Source organism: Microtus pennsylvanicus, chromosome 10 (assembly GCF_037038515.1).
Source record: "Microtus pennsylvanicus isolate mMicPen1 chromosome 10, mMicPen1.hap1, whole genome shotgun sequence".
Lineage (NCBI taxonomy): Eukaryota > Metazoa > Chordata > Mammalia > Rodentia > Cricetidae > Microtus > Microtus pennsylvanicus.
In genome coordinates this window covers 78,348,664-78,365,164 of record NC_134588.1, presented here as the reverse complement: position 1 = coordinate 78,365,164, position 16,501 = coordinate 78,348,664, and the positions used below count along the sequence as shown (strand labels likewise).

At 41.3% G+C, this 16,501-nt stretch overlaps 1 protein-coding gene across 2 annotated transcripts in view; it reads left to right on the top strand.

Moving 5' to 3' along the window:
- Grid1 (glutamate ionotropic receptor delta type subunit 1) overlaps nucleotides 1-16,501 on the top strand; it is a 759,372-nt gene that overhangs the window by 622,867 nt on the left and 120,004 nt on the right. Inside the window, exons 9-10 of one of the 2 annotated variants that reach the window (XM_075988693.1) lie at nucleotides 11,762-11,863; nucleotides 13,574-13,771. In XM_075988693.1, coding sequence (XP_075844808.1) covers nucleotides 11,762-11,863; nucleotides 13,574-13,771 — 300 coding nt within the window. Of the gene's footprint in view, nucleotides 1-11,761; nucleotides 11,903-13,573; nucleotides 13,772-16,501 lie in introns of both variants that reach the window. The other variant, XM_075988692.1, reaches the window with a different exon arrangement.

Sequence of the window (16,501 nt, the reverse complement as noted above, 5' to 3'; positions counted from 1 at the left end):
ATCTTTCTCTTTAAAAGAAGACAGCGACAGGCCTCCACAGGCGCGCTCGTGGTCTCTCTCTCCTCTCTCTCTCTCTCTCTCTCTCTCTCTCTCTCTCTCTCTCTCTCTCTCTCTCTTGCTTTGGATTCTGCTTCTGGCTATCAGATGCTTTTCCTGGTTGTGCAGGAGGCTGTTGTCTAGGATGGTGATTTGTAAGTTTTTTCCCTTTAAATAAATATCCCTTTTATTAATCATAATTCCAAATTGGTGTGGGATTGTTTTGTGACTTACTCCATTAATTGGTGCCCAATGTGGGAAAATACCCTCCCACCACCCATCCCTTACCCTGCTCTGCTGCATGCCGCCAGGGCAGCTTGGCTCGAACAATGACAAAATGCCTTTTTAATGAGCCTTTTGTTGGTGGATTAATTAATTAACTATTCATTAATTGTGGTGCTGAGGAGTAAACCCAGGACCTTGTGAATGCTAGGTCTTTGCTCTTCTACTGAGTTCTATCTACTGCCTAATTGTCTTTTATCTGACCTGTTTTACTAATATTTTCCCACAATTCAAAATACTAGTTTTCAGCAGAAAATTATTTGGAAGAGAAAACCTAGCTCAGAGACTTGGAGTCATAGTAAATAAGTCAGCACCGAAGGAGCCAGCCTTTTGTAGAGCTTCAGATACGGGATATAACACGGGTTTGCTAAAAGCTAAAATTTTCAGGAAACATAATATCACAGGCAATAATGAGGAAATGCCCAGGGGGTGATGAAACGCATTAATTTCCTAATAAGATTTTATTGAGTGAATCAAAATGAAGAAGCAATAGTTTCTGCTTTAAAAGAGAGGTAGTCTTTTTCTGAATAGATAGACATGAAATTTTAATATATCGTGCAGAGCATTACCGCAGCTCTATGTCAGGACATTATAGATTTGGCAAAGGGAGATGCTTACTCCTGAAGATGTGAGGGGATTATAAGAGTGAATTGTAAAGGACGGAGTAAGAATTAAAGAACAAAGGGAAACAGGAGCGGCCAGGGAGAAGAGATGGCCCAAAGTTTAGAGAGTGTATGGAGGGAGAGAACCTGCCTGACACTTTGCCAATATAGAGATCCATAGAACAGGCTGGCAGAAAGTAGCTTGTCAGAATGAAGACTTGTGACTAATGTGCACAGTTTAGTTAATTCTAGTCAGTGCAAACGAGTGCTCTTTAGAATGCTGGTAGTATGGGTTTGAGCATAGCATAGACATGAGAGAAAGAATTGGACTCTCATGAAAGCTCTAGATAAGAGTATTTAAGCCATGGAAAGAGTATATCCAGTTAAAGTAACTTGCGGAAGATCCCAGACTCAAAAGTGGGAGAAATGGGGTTTCAGCCTGGCCTTCTGAGGCACCATTGCTAGAACATTCAGTTTATTTGAGGAGACAAAACCAATACACCTAAGGCAATTAAGGAGAGATACAAAGCCAACCTGGCAGCCATAAGCTAGATCACTGTGTAGTTTCAAAATGAAAATCGCTTTATTGTTTTTCTTGTGATTATAAAAGCAATGCTTCCTCTATGTAAAACAATTCCCACATTCCAGAACTGTGTTGTGCCAGAGAGAATGTTCCCTTGCAAGCTTATTGCTCCAACAATGCCAGAAACAGCCACTTATAGCAGCCTTTGTGTTTAGGCAAATGTGTGTATCTTCTCACGGAATGAAATAAGCATTAGAAAAAGTTAAAACATGCTATTTTAATATTATATAATTACCACCCTCATGGAATTACTTTCAGGCAAAGCTGCACTTATTTTGTGTGTGTGTGTGTTAGTTTTTTTTTTTTGACAAGAGTCTTATTATGCAGCCGAGGCTAGTCTTGAACTCGTGAAGCTCTTCTTGCCTCAGCCCCCTCCCCAGGTGCTAGCAAATGAAAGTGTGTGCTATTGCAAATGGCTTTCTGTTGTTCTTGATCATTTAAATGTGCGCACACAGTTTTTCTAGACGGATGAGTGTATCCATTATTTGTCTTGTGCCTCTGACAATACTCTTGACCAAAGCAACGCCATGAAGATAGAGTTTATTTCATCTCTCAACTCTAGGTCGATAGATCATCTTGGTGGGAAACTTTGGGATGGTTGCTCACATGACATCCACACCAAGGAGGCAGAGGGGAGGGGGAATGTCTGTACCCAACTCAACTTCTTCTTTTTATTCAGTTCAGGACCCCAGCCCATGGAATGGTGCTGCTCACGGTTAAAGTTTGTCTCCCCACTTTAATTAGCCTACTCTAGGTAATCCCTCACAGGCGCATCACACCCAGGGGCCTAAATCTATATAATCCCTCACAGAACTGCCCACAGGCTGCTCTCCTAGACTGTTTCGATCCTGTCAAATTGATAGTCCAGAATCACGTCAGGTAATATCCTGGTTACTTGATACCATCTATCTCTGTGTAGTTAAAGCACCATCACCCAAGTGTGGTGTCATGGGTTGCTTGAGAATCCTTCCCTCTAATCATCCTTGCCAAATGGTCATAGATGCATCAGATGACAAGTTGGTCCCACTCTCTAGCACATGACTTTATCATTTTCAAAATGTTTATATGAGCACATAAGGCAATTAGATGCAATTATCTGTACCCATTTGATGCGTACAGATAAATGCATGTTAGTGTATAATTATCAGGATACTCAAAATATAGAACACTTCCATTGCCCACACGAACCCCTGTTTTCTATTGCATGTTATACTTTCCTTCTATTCCCAGCCTCTGGCAACCATGGATCTATTTTTCATTACCTGTAATATTGCCTTTATGGGAATGTCATATACATAGAATCATGAAGTATGAAGTCCTTTGTGTCTGGCCTCATTCACTTACTGTAATGCTTCCAAGTTTTATCCGTGTTGATACATGTGTCTGGAGCTTGCTGCTTTCTATTTCTGAGATGGTATTTGGTTGCATAAAATATACCACAGTTTGTTTATCCATTCGCCAGTTGACCAGTTTGGAGCCTCTGTTTTATTTTGCTATTATGAATAAAGCTTTTATGAAAATTGTGACACAAATCTTTTCATAAGAATATTTTACATTTCCCTTATAAAATGCCTAGAGGCGCATTTGCTGGGTTGTGTGGTAAGTGTATGTTTATTTTGTAAGAAATTACCATCCTGTCTTCTAGTGTGGCTGCTGTTTTACATTCCAGATCTTCAATGGTACTTGGTAATATCCATCTTGGATTTGGACTAGTATAAGTGAGTTTTTCATTTTCTTACGATTCAGAAGGAGAACATACACATTTATTGTATATATTAGGCTTTCAAATATGTTCTTTGTCAAGACAAATCCTTTCTCTACTTTGGAAAATTAAGTGTAAGTTTTGTTTAGATATACCCACTGTGAATCCTGTACTGAGTACAGGTAGACTCAACACTGTCCCATAACTCTTGGGTGCTCTGTTAGTATTCTTTTACCTTTATCTTTACTTAGTGGGAATTTGGTAATGTATTTGATTTTCTTGCCTATGTATGTATCTTGAAGTATTTCCCTTTTGCTGTTACTGCCAGAGGAAAACAAAGAATAATATTTCATGATATGCATAGGTCAAAACATTCTAAACAGCACTCCAGTAGGACTGGAAACGACCCTAAGAATTGACCAATGGGATTACTTGAAATACAGAAAATTGTACAGGAAAGGAAACTAGTGTCAGAGTGGATAGACTATAAAATGGCAGAAATTTTTGCCATCAAAATTTTCCATCTTCCTAGCAGTTTTTCCCATCTTCCTCCCCATCATTATTGGACAAGGTGTTATTTCTCTTGTGTTGAAGGTTTGTCATGAAGCTTCTCTACATCATGGTTCTCCTCCTACTTCACTGTTGTTTCTGATTCTGGCAGTCCTGGCCTCTGAACAGGTAGTTGAGTTCTGCTGAGGCTTGCTTTAAGATAGCGTAACTTACCCCAAATGCTCAGTTCCCTGAGCAATTGCCTTGGTTGAGGGAGGGAGCCTTTCCATTCTCCTCTGTTAGAGTGAGACCCTGTCCTATAGCATGTCTGGAGGGTTTAGGAGGAGTGGGTCCCTGTCCTATAGCATGTCTGGAGGGTTTAGGAGGAGTGAGTCCCTGTCCTATAGCATGTCTGGGGTGGGGGTTAGGAGGAGTGGGTCCCTGTCCTATAGCATGTCTAGGGTGGGGGTTAGGAGGAGTGAGTCCCTGTCCTATAGCATGTCTGGGGGCTGTGGGAGGAGTGAGTCCCTGTCCTATAGCATGTCTGGGGTGGGGGATAGGAGGAGTGGGTCCCTGTCCTATAGCATGTCTGGGGTGGGGGTTAGGAGGAGTGGGTCCCTGTCCTATGGCATGTCTGGGGTAGGGGTTAGGAGGAGTGAGTCTCTGTTCTATAGCATGTCTGGGGTGGGGGTTAGGAGGAGTGAGTCCCTGTCCTATGGCATGTCTGGGGGCTGTGGGAGGAGTGAGTCCCTGTCCTATAGCATGTCTAGGCCTTTAGGAGGTGTTTGCCTGCCCCTTTCTCAATGACTGGCAACTTCTGCAGTTCCTCCACACCTAGTCTTAGTGACCCTCATGTGCTAGAATTCCCCATGTAAGCCGGGCGGTGGCGGCGCACGCCTTTAATCCCAGCACTCGGGAGGCAGAGGCAGGCGGATCTCTGTGAGTTCGAGACCAGCCTGGTCTACAAGAGCTAGTTCCAGGACAGGCTCCAAAACCACATAGAAACCCTGCCTCGAAAAACCAAAAAAAAAAATAATAATAAAAAATTAAAAAAAAAATAAAAAAAATAAAAAAAAAATAAAAAAATAGAATTCCCCATGTGAATCCTCCCGTTAGATAATACTTTGGGAATCTTGGTCACCCATATTAGCATTCTGTTCTCAGATGCTAACATACTGCTTCTCAGTTTCTGTCTTGTTTCTAAGCACGTCTTCCCTGCATTTGGCTTTGTTTATGACTTGTAATTGGCAATTGGCTGAGAATGTAGCTCACTGGTAGAGTGGTTTCTTATCATGTATGAAGCGTTTGATTCAATCTTCTGAACCCCTTTCCTCAGAATAAATGACTTGTAATCAGTTTTCTGAAACCATTGCTGGCTAAATGTCCAGTTCAAGCTCGCTCAAGATAATGGATTCTTCTTTACCTTGTTCCCCATTCAAGGCTATGATCCTTTGAAAGATAGACCAATCCCATTTGCTTTCCAATACAAGCGGGCAAAGGAATGAAAATGACAGAGGGCATGTTACTTTAGGAAAGCTTCTTCAGTGACGCGATAAACATACTGTCACCAGCATCACTGAATCCTCTGTCCTACCTGGTGACATCTTCACTGTGCTGGTGGCAGTTATAGGTTTGTAAGAATAGAGTTGACGTAGGACATTAGTTCTGGTGGTGCCATTTGCATGATGTGGCTATAAAATGAGCTCTTCTAGTCTTCTCTTGAGACTTTCCTACAAGATTTGGTGGTAGCAGTTGACAATACAAGTCTACTATCTTTTATAGTGTTGGATATTATGAACCATGGGGTTTGGGGTTAAGTGAATGAACTTTCTGCCTTCACTCCCTTTTCCCGTTTTTTCCCCTGGAATCCCCCCTATCCCTTTCTCCCTCCCTTCCTTCTTTCTTGCTCAGTTCCTGGAATGAGCCAGGCTCTGAAACTGATCTCTAGGCTATAAAGTAGTCATATTGTCTCCATTTTCATTCCACCTTCCCATGAATAGAGGATACTTTAAGATACCTCTGCAATAAAGCTGTAGATCATGAGGTCCAATCTTCCAAAAGAAGCTTGTTCAGTTTAGGGTTAATAGCCCGGGATTTACAAAGAATGGGGCCACAAAGTCCCAAATCCTCACATCTCACAACTTACAACTTCCAGCGTGATGAGCACCCCAATCGACTCAGGAAATACATTTTTCCGACACCAGTGACTTATGAAATTTAGTCTCCATCTGACGGATCTCTGGAACAGTTGTTTGCCATAATCAGATTTTGAGCTCATACATCTCCTCCCAAGCAACAACTGTTCCATAACCCCTGGCTCCATCCACATTTCTGGCCTGGGTAGAGCAGATCTCCGCAGTGAATGAAAGCGCACCCATTATCACCCAGCAGCAGTACTCATCTTGTTTAGCAGTGCTGGAAATTAGTTTTTCAGACACTGGTCGTGACAGCTCAGCTGTCAGAAATGGGTGTCTATGACCGTCAATCCATCTATCCCATACACAAAACCCTGTCTACAAAATGCAGGCAATGGACTTAGGTATAGATGAAATGGTCTGGAGGTATGCGACTGAGTGTCAGGGTTTCTTGAGTGAAAGGTTTTTCCTGCTTCCCATTTATCAGCTTGGTCAGCTTCATTTGACTCTTACTGGCTGAGACATTCTCCTTGCATTCTGGTCAGGAAACATCAGATACCCTAAGGGTGGAGGTGGGGGTAGTTCCCTCCTAAGTTGACTGACTGTGAGCTTGGGAATTATTTTTAAATTCCATTAGGTTCTCTCATTGGAACTATCTTGATCTGTCCTGGTCTTGTAGATAGGGTGTTCTGAGACATTGCCTCTTTCAGAAATTGTGCAAACTCCAACTCTGGTCCTAAGATTTGGGCAAGAGCATATAGCTTTGTTGAAATAGTCTTAGCCGTGGGCACTGGGCTTCTAGTCTCATCTGAGAGAATAATAAGCTTTCTTGCCCAACACGAAGGATCCTGAATCCTGGAACATGGCTGCACGTTGATGTGTTTGAAAGACAGAACTTGTGTTTCACTTTGAAGTAGCTCTTCTTCCTTAGCAGGCTACAGGATGCCTAACGGCCAAAGAGAGAAAGTTGATAGTAAGAAAAGAAAACAAAACAAAAAACCCTTTAGGTCCCGGGCACTTTCAGAACCAAAGATAAGGATGACAACAGGCTTAGAAAGTTTTTCTCTTTTCCCTTCTTATGATGTCCACTTTGATTTAAATGTTCTTCCATCAGATTTGACTGAAGACTAACAAAAATGTTCAATGTCCCCAATTTTAGTATATGTGCTGCCGAAGCTAGGACTTACCACAGGGCAGGGAACCCTGACTGCTCTTTGGACTGGAGAGAGAGGGGGAGAGGAGTGGGGGGAAGGGGAGAGGGGTGGGAGGAGGGGGAGAAGAGTGGGAGGAGGGGGAGAAGAGTGGGAGGAGGGGGAGGGAAAGGGGAGGCTGGGAGGAGGTGGAAATTTGTTTTTTTTTTCTTTATTCTTCTTTTATCAATAAAAAAATGTTAAAAAAATGTTCAATGTCATCCCACTTTCTTAATAGAGAAGGATTTCCTATCTTCATGGTCTGGGTACCTGTGGTTACTTCTCTGTTTCCAGACCCACCGAGTTTCAGGGGCCCTTCTCTAGCATGGCACCTTTAGGATATGAGATAATGGTAAATTACCAATATGCCTTCTCTAGGAGATGGGGGCCCCTTCCCCATGATTTCTTGTAGCCAGAACATGGATTTATTTGCTTATTTGTTTTAGAAGGACCTTACCTTAATCGCAGGCAAGAGTCTAGATGTACCTTTGACTTTCAGTCCCCAGAAAAGCACGTGATAGAATTTTATGCACTCATTGTGCTACTTACACTCTATCTAAAGCTCCATTTCCCTTCCTGCTTACGTAGTGAAAATGTGATTAAAAGAAGATGAGCATAACACAGGTAATAATGGCTGTTTGCTACAACTCTGCCGACATGCAGCACACCTTAACATACTTTGTTGTGTTTTTATAAATACTTTTTTCTGTACTTAAAATTTGGGTTCTATGAAACACATTTACAACCCATTGGTGATTCTTAATTAAGCTATTATATGATAGGTTATTTCAAGATTATTTTATTCCTTTAACAAACTCTCAACTTGGAAGGCAGGAAGTACAAATGTATTCTAATTTATAACTAAGAAAATGGAATCAGAGTAAATATATTGAGCAAATACTCATTGATGACCTTCTGTGTCTCAGGTGCTCTGAGGTCATTCACGTAAATGATGAAAACAGCTACAATACATGGCTCATTCATAAAACCTGCTAATCTCATACCTTCAAGCTCCCATATTCTCCAAATCCACACCAGCTATAACCATTGTTTATGGAGAAGAGGCCTCAGTGGTGTCTGAGGCAATGCTGGAACCAAGTGGTGGGAAGGAGCAAGGCCAGCTGCAGCTATGGTCCAGAGAGTAGAGCAGGAAATCAGATCCCACAACTGCCCCAGAGACTTAGCCTGAGTCTGTGACTCTGGAGACCAGATCTAGTGCAGCCTTGCATAAATCCTGGAGACTATGAGAAACATTAATTAGCTGTGATGAATGCAACATGCTAATGTATGATAATAATGTGTGCTATGTTTGCACCTTAGCGTCAGGGGAGATGGGTGTTAGGGATGATTAGTGAAACCGCCACAGCTTTTCTGTTATTCTAAAAACTATTCCAAAGTGAAAGTGGTTTTTAAAAATGAATCGTAATTTATCAGATCCAGAAGGAGAGATATAGCATCCTGGGGAGAAAGAATTGAGCATAAGGCCCAGGAGGGCACATGAGCATGGGAAAGAATAGAATTCCTGGGGTTAGAGTATACACGGCTATCTAAACTGAGTGGGCTAAAGGTCATAGTGGAGTTGGGGATTGGGAAAGTTGTTCTTTTGGGTCAGACTTATGAATATTTGAAGTTATTCTGTAGGAAATGAGAATTTATTAGAAAATGATAATTTACATACTTTGTGTTTTGAATCTTTTTGTTTTGTTTTGTTTTGATTTTTTTTTTCAAGACAGGCTTTCTCTGTAGCTTTGGAGCCTGTCCTGGAACTAGCTCTTGTAGACCAGGCTGGCCTTGAACTCATAGAGATCTGCCTGCCTCTGCCTCCTGAGTGCTGGGATTAAAGCATGTGCCACCACCACTCAGATTGTTTTGAAATATTTCAAAGATGTATTTATTTGTATGGTATTTTTGCTTGCATATATTTTTGCGTACCATATGCATCTCTGGTACCCATGGAAGCTGGAAGAAGGCATTGGATCCCCTGGAACTGGGTTTAAGGATGGTTGTGTCTATCCTTGTCACATGTGGGTACAGGAAGCTGAACCCTGGTCGCTTACAAAAGGAATACATGTTCTTAACCACTGAACCGTCTCTCTCGGCCTGGTTAAATTGGTTTGAAAGATATGTTCTAACATACAGAAGATGGACCATAGGAGAGTTGATGGTAATGAGACTCATAAGGAAACTGTTACAATGGTCTGGGCAGAGTTGTGCTGCCTAAAGTCTTGTTGTGGGGAGAAACAAAGCATGGATGGAGAAGCATTGAAAGATAGAGCTCTTGTTCAAATGAACTAAAATCTAAGTAGGCAAGGGCTTTATTCTTTGCTCCTTTTTGCTTTTATTCTGAATTCTCACACCCATGTACAATCTCAGTACAAATAAAGCCTGGCTGATGAAGGCTAGGCAAAGTGCTGGACCAGGTGCTCAATCAAGCCAGGGTATAAAAGTGCTAAGATGCCTCCTCCCTGTGCCAAGGATGCTTGGCAGCAGCTATAGAAATCTAATGACAGCATAGGCTAGAATATCCAGTTGATGCATTCTTATGTCCAGATTGCCTTCATCATCACACTGAGTCATCATGATGGTAAAAGACACCTCCAGACACCACCCACACCCAGAAGCATGTGCCACACGTCAGGGATTAGACAGCTCGAGTGCCAGCTAAACAGTCATGGGATGCAGATGCAGAGAGCCGAAATGCACAGCTATCCCTGGCCCTTAGGCTCATTGTGTAGCACACAAAGAAAACAAGAAACCACACCCTTGGCTGAGTTATTACTCTTGTCTTTGACAAGCATTTAATTTTGTTTGTTAAAGATTTGCTTATTTTTATTCGATGTGTATGAGTGTTTTGTCTCATGTGTGTAAGTTCACCACGTGTTCAATACTTGTGAGGCTGATGAGGACATGGGATCTCCTAGAATTGGAGATAAAGGCGGTTGTGAGCGGTCATAAAAGTTCTGAGAAAAGAACCTGGGTCCTCTGCAAGGGCAGCAAGTGTTCTTAATTGCTGAGCCATCCCTTTAGTCCTGATCTTAATTTTTAATCAGCTTCACGAATCTGTGTCTGAGTACTATTTTTTGGAACTATGGTGGGAAATAACCATGTTATTTCCTTCTCTTTGTTTCTGGTCTCAGAGAATGGTACCATTAAACATCCTTGATGTCCGATTAGAATTCTGGTCATCTCAATTTGCTCTTCACTTGAATGTGCTATAAGTTAATTAGCAGTGATATGGGGCTCTGTGGAGCCTATGCTCTAATTCAAATTGTTTATTCTCTGCTGGCATACATCCTATTATTTAAGATAGATTTGATATTAGTAGATGTTGGGTCCGAAGTGACAATAAGAAACACCAGGCTTCTTTTAGGCTGAATATGGGATTCTTTATGTCATTCTGATGGTTTTATTTTAATCTCGGAATTGTAGTATCTCTCAGCTAGAATGCTTTCTCAACTTCTATAAATGTTGCTTCTCAGGGTTAATTGTCAGAACTTCAGAGAATGCTGAGAAAGTAGACATATCTTAAGTGCAACTTTGACAGTTCCGTTAGGGCCCCGGTGACACATATCTAGAGGAATGCATCTGGAGTTAAACAGATATCTTGTGCTTTGATTCATTAATCCCTTGCTATATAAATTGAGGTCAATGAAGCACCAGCATCAGCAGAAGCGCCTTGAAGCTTGTTAGGCATCTATACTCTCACCATAAAGTACATAGAAAAGACTTGCACATATCTGTAGTTCGAGAACTACCAGTTTAATTTATAGTAGTGGCTTTCAATCCTTGCTGAATGTTAGAAACATCAGAACAAACATATCCATATCTTGTCCACCACCTGCCAATTAAATCAGGATCTCCATAGATGGAGCAAGGTTTTAGCATGTTCAAATGTCCCCATGAAAGAGTCCAATGAGACACAGATAAGCTATGCCTCAGGTTGCATTAATATTCCCCATGACCAGACCTCAAGGTTCTGATTTAGTTGGCTCAAGAAGTGTCTGTTGTCTCTGTTGTTCATTGGCGACAAGAGGATTTAGTCATTGTTGTTGAGACCTTGTATTCATGCAAGAAGGAAAAGTGACTCGAATACTTTTTCTCTACTGTTTCAAAGCCAGAGTCCTCTCCATCTCCTTAGGAAACATCAAAGATGCAACAAAGTACTGGATACAGCCTAAAGCCTCATAAAGAGACCGGCAGATACCAAGCACATATACTTGGCTACCAGCTTCTATCTATATATCATAGAAAGTTATAGAGCTTGTACTACAGCAAAAACAGGCAGAGAGAACTTAGCCCTTCCTTGGCATCATGGCCACAGAATGTTAGATAAGCCGTGTACTTGTGTCTTTGTTAATTGCATTATTATTCTACCTCAATTCAACTGATTGTAGTATCATCAAAGGGAAAGTTAAAGACATAGTGGGACACATAGTGACATCACATCCATAGAGGACAAAATAAAATTAGGCATAAACATTTATTCCAGAGGCAAAATCCTACTAATTGTCTTTGTTTTGGGGATTTTTGGAACTCTGGGCCTCCGGTGACATCGATGGAGGAAGTGAAACTTTCTGCTTGATGACTCTCTGTCCTTTTAATGGTTTTGAGATGCCTCTGGGTCTCTAAGAGGCCCAGGCTGTTGCTGTCTGCTTGTCTCATTCAAAATTCCAGTTTAGTAGGAGCCCCTAACATGCATATGAGACTCTTCCACCCCTTACTCTTCCCTGTTTTATCCACAGCTGGCGACCTGGGACTCGGAGAAGGGCTTGAATGGCAGTCTGCAGGAAAGGCCCATGGGCAGTCGCCTCCAAGGACTGACTCTCAAAGTGGTGACTGTCTTGGTAGGATCATGGGGATGTCCTGGGAACTTCATTTTCCAGGTCTCTGACTCAGAGGCTCCTCTCTGGTTAATGCAGGGTTGGGGAGGGGATGTTGAGGTTTCAGGAGTCCTGTCATACAAATTATCATGTAGGCCCACCTAAGGGAGAGTGAGATGGAAGAGTCTCTCCAGGGACTTCTGGGACTTCTAGGAGAGATCTCCAGCATATAGAAGGAGGACCACTCATGCTGCTGGGCTCCTACAATGTCAATAGCAGGTTTCCCAGAAAGATGCCTGTGGGAGGACCTTCTCCTGCTGGCCAACACTACTGAGGATAAATGTGATAATAAGTGTGCAGTGAAAAAAAATGTTAAAATTAGTTATATTTTTCTACATTGTTTTCCTAGAATCTTAGACTGTTATAATTGTGAGGCTTAGGTTAATAAATTTTAAAATTTATTTTTCCCTTTGGAAGAACTTAAAATGTTCCCATTTGGGGATATCCCAGACACGGCTCAATTCCGTCATTTCCTCCCAGAAAACTCAGAAGCATTTGCCTGTAATCTTTCTGCATTCCTTATGTGTATACAATAAATGAGCTTTAAACCCTATTTCTTTTAACTAAAGGAACTCCATTAGCATTACCAGGGGACACTTTGCCCTCAGCCCCTTCATATTTAATTTCACACAAGAAGATATGATATGGGGTAGATGTTTCTAGATGGTCGTCTACCTCCCAGGGCATAGATAGTCTGTAGGTATGAACTCAGCATTGTTGTGGATTCATGATCTTGGGGTTTGACCCTTCTTCATCCATTGAGTTACGGTATAACATTGTCCTGTTAATGGGCACTTATTTCTAGTGCAGCTTGATAGATGAAATGCTGTTTTCTCGCTGTCTAATTTCACACAGTTTTATGTCCATGTATTATTCTACATGAAAACTGTCATGATTCTTCTGTGGTGACCGTAGATGGCATACCGTAAAGACAGAGTCCTGTGTCCGTATGAATTCTGTAGAAGAAGGAAAGAAAAGACACCATTTTATTGTGGGGTCTGAGGGTTATGATAGAGGCTAGGAAGAAATACACAGGACAATTAAATCCTCACTGCCCCATGCTGACCTGCCGGCTGGAGTACTGCTCCTGTGCACTGTTCCTTGACTGTCCATAAAGCGCTCTTAGAAAAGGGCAGGGGAGTTCAGTCTCTGGGTAGAAATTGGGTAAATACCAACATTACACTACTGTTGCTGCTCTTAATATCATTATTATCCACATTGGGGATGGAACCTAGGGCGTTAAATATGCTAAATCTGAGGGGCCCCTGGCAGTAGGACCAGGATCTATCCCTGGTGCATGAGCTAGCTTGTTGGAGACCATTCCCTATAGTGGAATGCCATGTTCAACCTTAACACACTGGGGAGGGGTTTGGTCCTTCTCCAACTTAATAATCCAGACTTTCTCCATGGGATCCTTTTACCCATTGGGAGGAGTGGATGGGGGTGAGCTTGGGAGGAGGTGAGGGAGGGTGGGAAGAAAAACTGTGTTTGGAATGTAAAATTAAAGAAAAGAATAAAAAAAGAATATTTGCTTAAGCACTGAGCTATGCCCCCAGTTCTAATACTTACATTCTGATGTTGCAATTCACCAGATTGTCTCTGTACCAATATCCTGGGAATATATATCAATTAAACTGTTGTTGGTTTAAAGAATATTCATTCTATTTTCTATAGGAAGAGCCTTTTGTGATGGTGGCTGAGAACATCCTTGGACAGCCCAAACGTTACAAAGGGTTCTCCATAGATGTGCTGGATGCATTGGCTAAGGCTTTGGGATTCAAGTATGAGATATACCAGGCCCCTGATGGCAGGTATGGTCACCAGCTTCATAACACCTCCTGGAACGGGATGATCGGGGAGCTCATTAGCAAGGTAAGTTCCAGGATCAAGGCCACAAAGAGGGGAATTTTAATACCTTTCTAAGTGATACCTAAATTTGACCCCTTAGGGCTATGCCAAGGTGCCCGTTTCCTCTCTGTCTTCCATGCTGTACCTATTTCTGATCTTTTATTTTCTCATATCCCGTCAGCCCTGACTTTTCCCTTCCTGTACATTACTCATTCCTGTCCAACCTGCCCCCTGTAATAAACCTTCTCTGTAATTCACCTTCTATTAAACCTCTTCCATTCTTGGACTGAAATGGGAAACTCACCCCCCCCCCCCGTCCCCCAGCCATTGAGTTCTGCCGAGTGCTTGTTCTTTCATGTCTTACAAACTACAAGTGTAGTGTACACCTGTGCAAATGTGTGTGAGTGTGAGTAGACCTGTCCACATGTTGGCTTTGTTGTGTGTTGAAGGTGTGGCATCCCCACATATCTTACATTTCACATTGTGACCTTTCCTCCTATCTGCAGTGTAGAACGGAGGTCACTGGTTTGTTCCTGGCTGCTTAGCCTGAAATAACCACACAGAAACTATATTAATTAAATCATTGCTTGGCCTTAGTTCTATTGGCTAACCCTTACATATTAATTTAACCCATTTCTATTAATCTGTATATCACTACATGGCTAAAGTTCTGGCATCTGTCTCCAGCAGATGGCTTCTCTCTGACTCCACCTCCTTTCTCCCGGCATTCAGTTTTGTTTTACCCACCTAGCTCTGTTTCCTATAGCTCTACTGCAGGTCCAGAGCAGTTTCTTTATTAACCAATGATATTCACAGCATACAGAGGGGAATCCCACATCACCTCCCCTTTTCTGTTTTAACTTTAACATAGTAAAATTACATATAACAAGACAGGTATCAAGCAGGAATTACAGTTAAAATATTTATATCTACTTTATCTTTTATCATATCTAAGGAAAACTATTTATCTATTCTTCAACTCCATCAAAGACTCCAGAAGGATATAATATTACCTAAGTAAACAATAAGTTCATTGTAAGTAACTTCTAAAACTCTAGAATCGACAGAGACTTCTCATTGCCTGAACAGTCACCCAAAGTTCTTCTGTACCATTGGGGCATACATCTTTAGCCTACAGGCCCATAGTATCCAGCAGACTATTCCACAAAGCAAGAAATTTTAAAGATAGTTCTGCCTATATTGGTAGTTTTCAGTTACTTTCTTCTGTGTCCTGAAGAATGTCTGGCAAACTCTTTTATGAAGCAGGAGCCCCAAAGGATGTCTCACCTTCTTTAGGAAAGTTCAGTTCTCTGTGGGTCTTGCATGTTCAGTTCAATAAGCAGTCCAGGCAAGAGTGGTTTCTTGACCAAATGGCTTACAGATTGCATAAGGAGCCTCTTCAGTGTCCATCTTCCTCTTGAAGTAATTGGTGCTGCCAGGAGCAGATGTGTCTCATTGTCATGAAAAGTCTTAAGTTAATAATTTAAACACTTTAAATGCCATATTCTGAAGGTATCTGAAAGATTTGAAGAATACCTATATAACTGAAATATATCTCTATATTTCTAAAAAACCTAACATGACTACAAGCATGACTATTATAGATAACTCTCTATTAACCTATATTTCTTAATTATACATTACATTTTTAAATGAGCTGTACAAACACAATAACTTAATAAAAAGCAGAAATATATATACACAGTATAACAAAATTGACCTTAAATTTGTAGCAATAAACCAAGATCCATGCCAATGCAAATATTTATAGCATATCCCCCTTTAAATGTAAAAAAAAATTGTAAACATTATTCAGGAATATGGGCGTAGTTCTCTCCAAACTGCTTCTGGCTTTTTATTGGGCAAAATATTTTTTGGGGTGTTCACAGCAACCTGTCAGGGGGTCTCGGTCCATCATACCACATTAGTCTGGAATTAATCTATAGGTTCTCATCTTCTGTGAAAACAAAAGAAGAACCTCTTTTCCAAAACAACATATCCTTATACCCAAATTCGGAAGTCAAGATACCTTAATAATATACATGCTGGTTTAGCTTAGCAGCCCATACAATGAAATGCCTCTCTGTACTTAGTTCATTCATGGTTAAAAAATTCAAAGAAAATACAACAACATTCATAATCCAGACTCTCTGTGAATTTTCCACTTTCACATGGCTTAGTTTTCTTTACTCCTTCTAATCTATGACTGTTTGTACTCTGCCTTTTTAAAGACTTTGTTTTTTTATAAACTATTTGCTTTCTTTTATGACTCTCTATTTCTTCTCTCTCCCAAACCTACGTATATTTATTCAACATTGTGACTCCTTTAGAGGTCCTTTATGTCGGAATCTGTCCTATTATGTATCTGTAATTTACTGTCCAGGAGTGCTTCTTAAAATGCTAAGTATTTCTTAAAAACCTAAGTTGCACCATTACTAGGGTATATATAATACTTCCTGCTTTCTCTGCAGAGTCCAACATGGTGGAAGTCCTTTAGTGCCTGAGACTGCTAGGTGGGAGCCACCCTCTCCGCCTAAACTCTGATAACCAGTTGGCCCATGCTGCCACCAAGTAACTTGCAGTACACTATCCACAAACTCCATTTAAATGCTTGATTGCTGAACCTCCAAAAAGAGCCAGAGCCGCTTGTGCTTGTGAACCAGGAAGCTGCCACTTACAGTTTTTACTGTGCCTCCAGGAGCCTTGCTCGTAGCAAGCCCATCTAGAAAAACAATTCGTGGCTACCAAGAAACT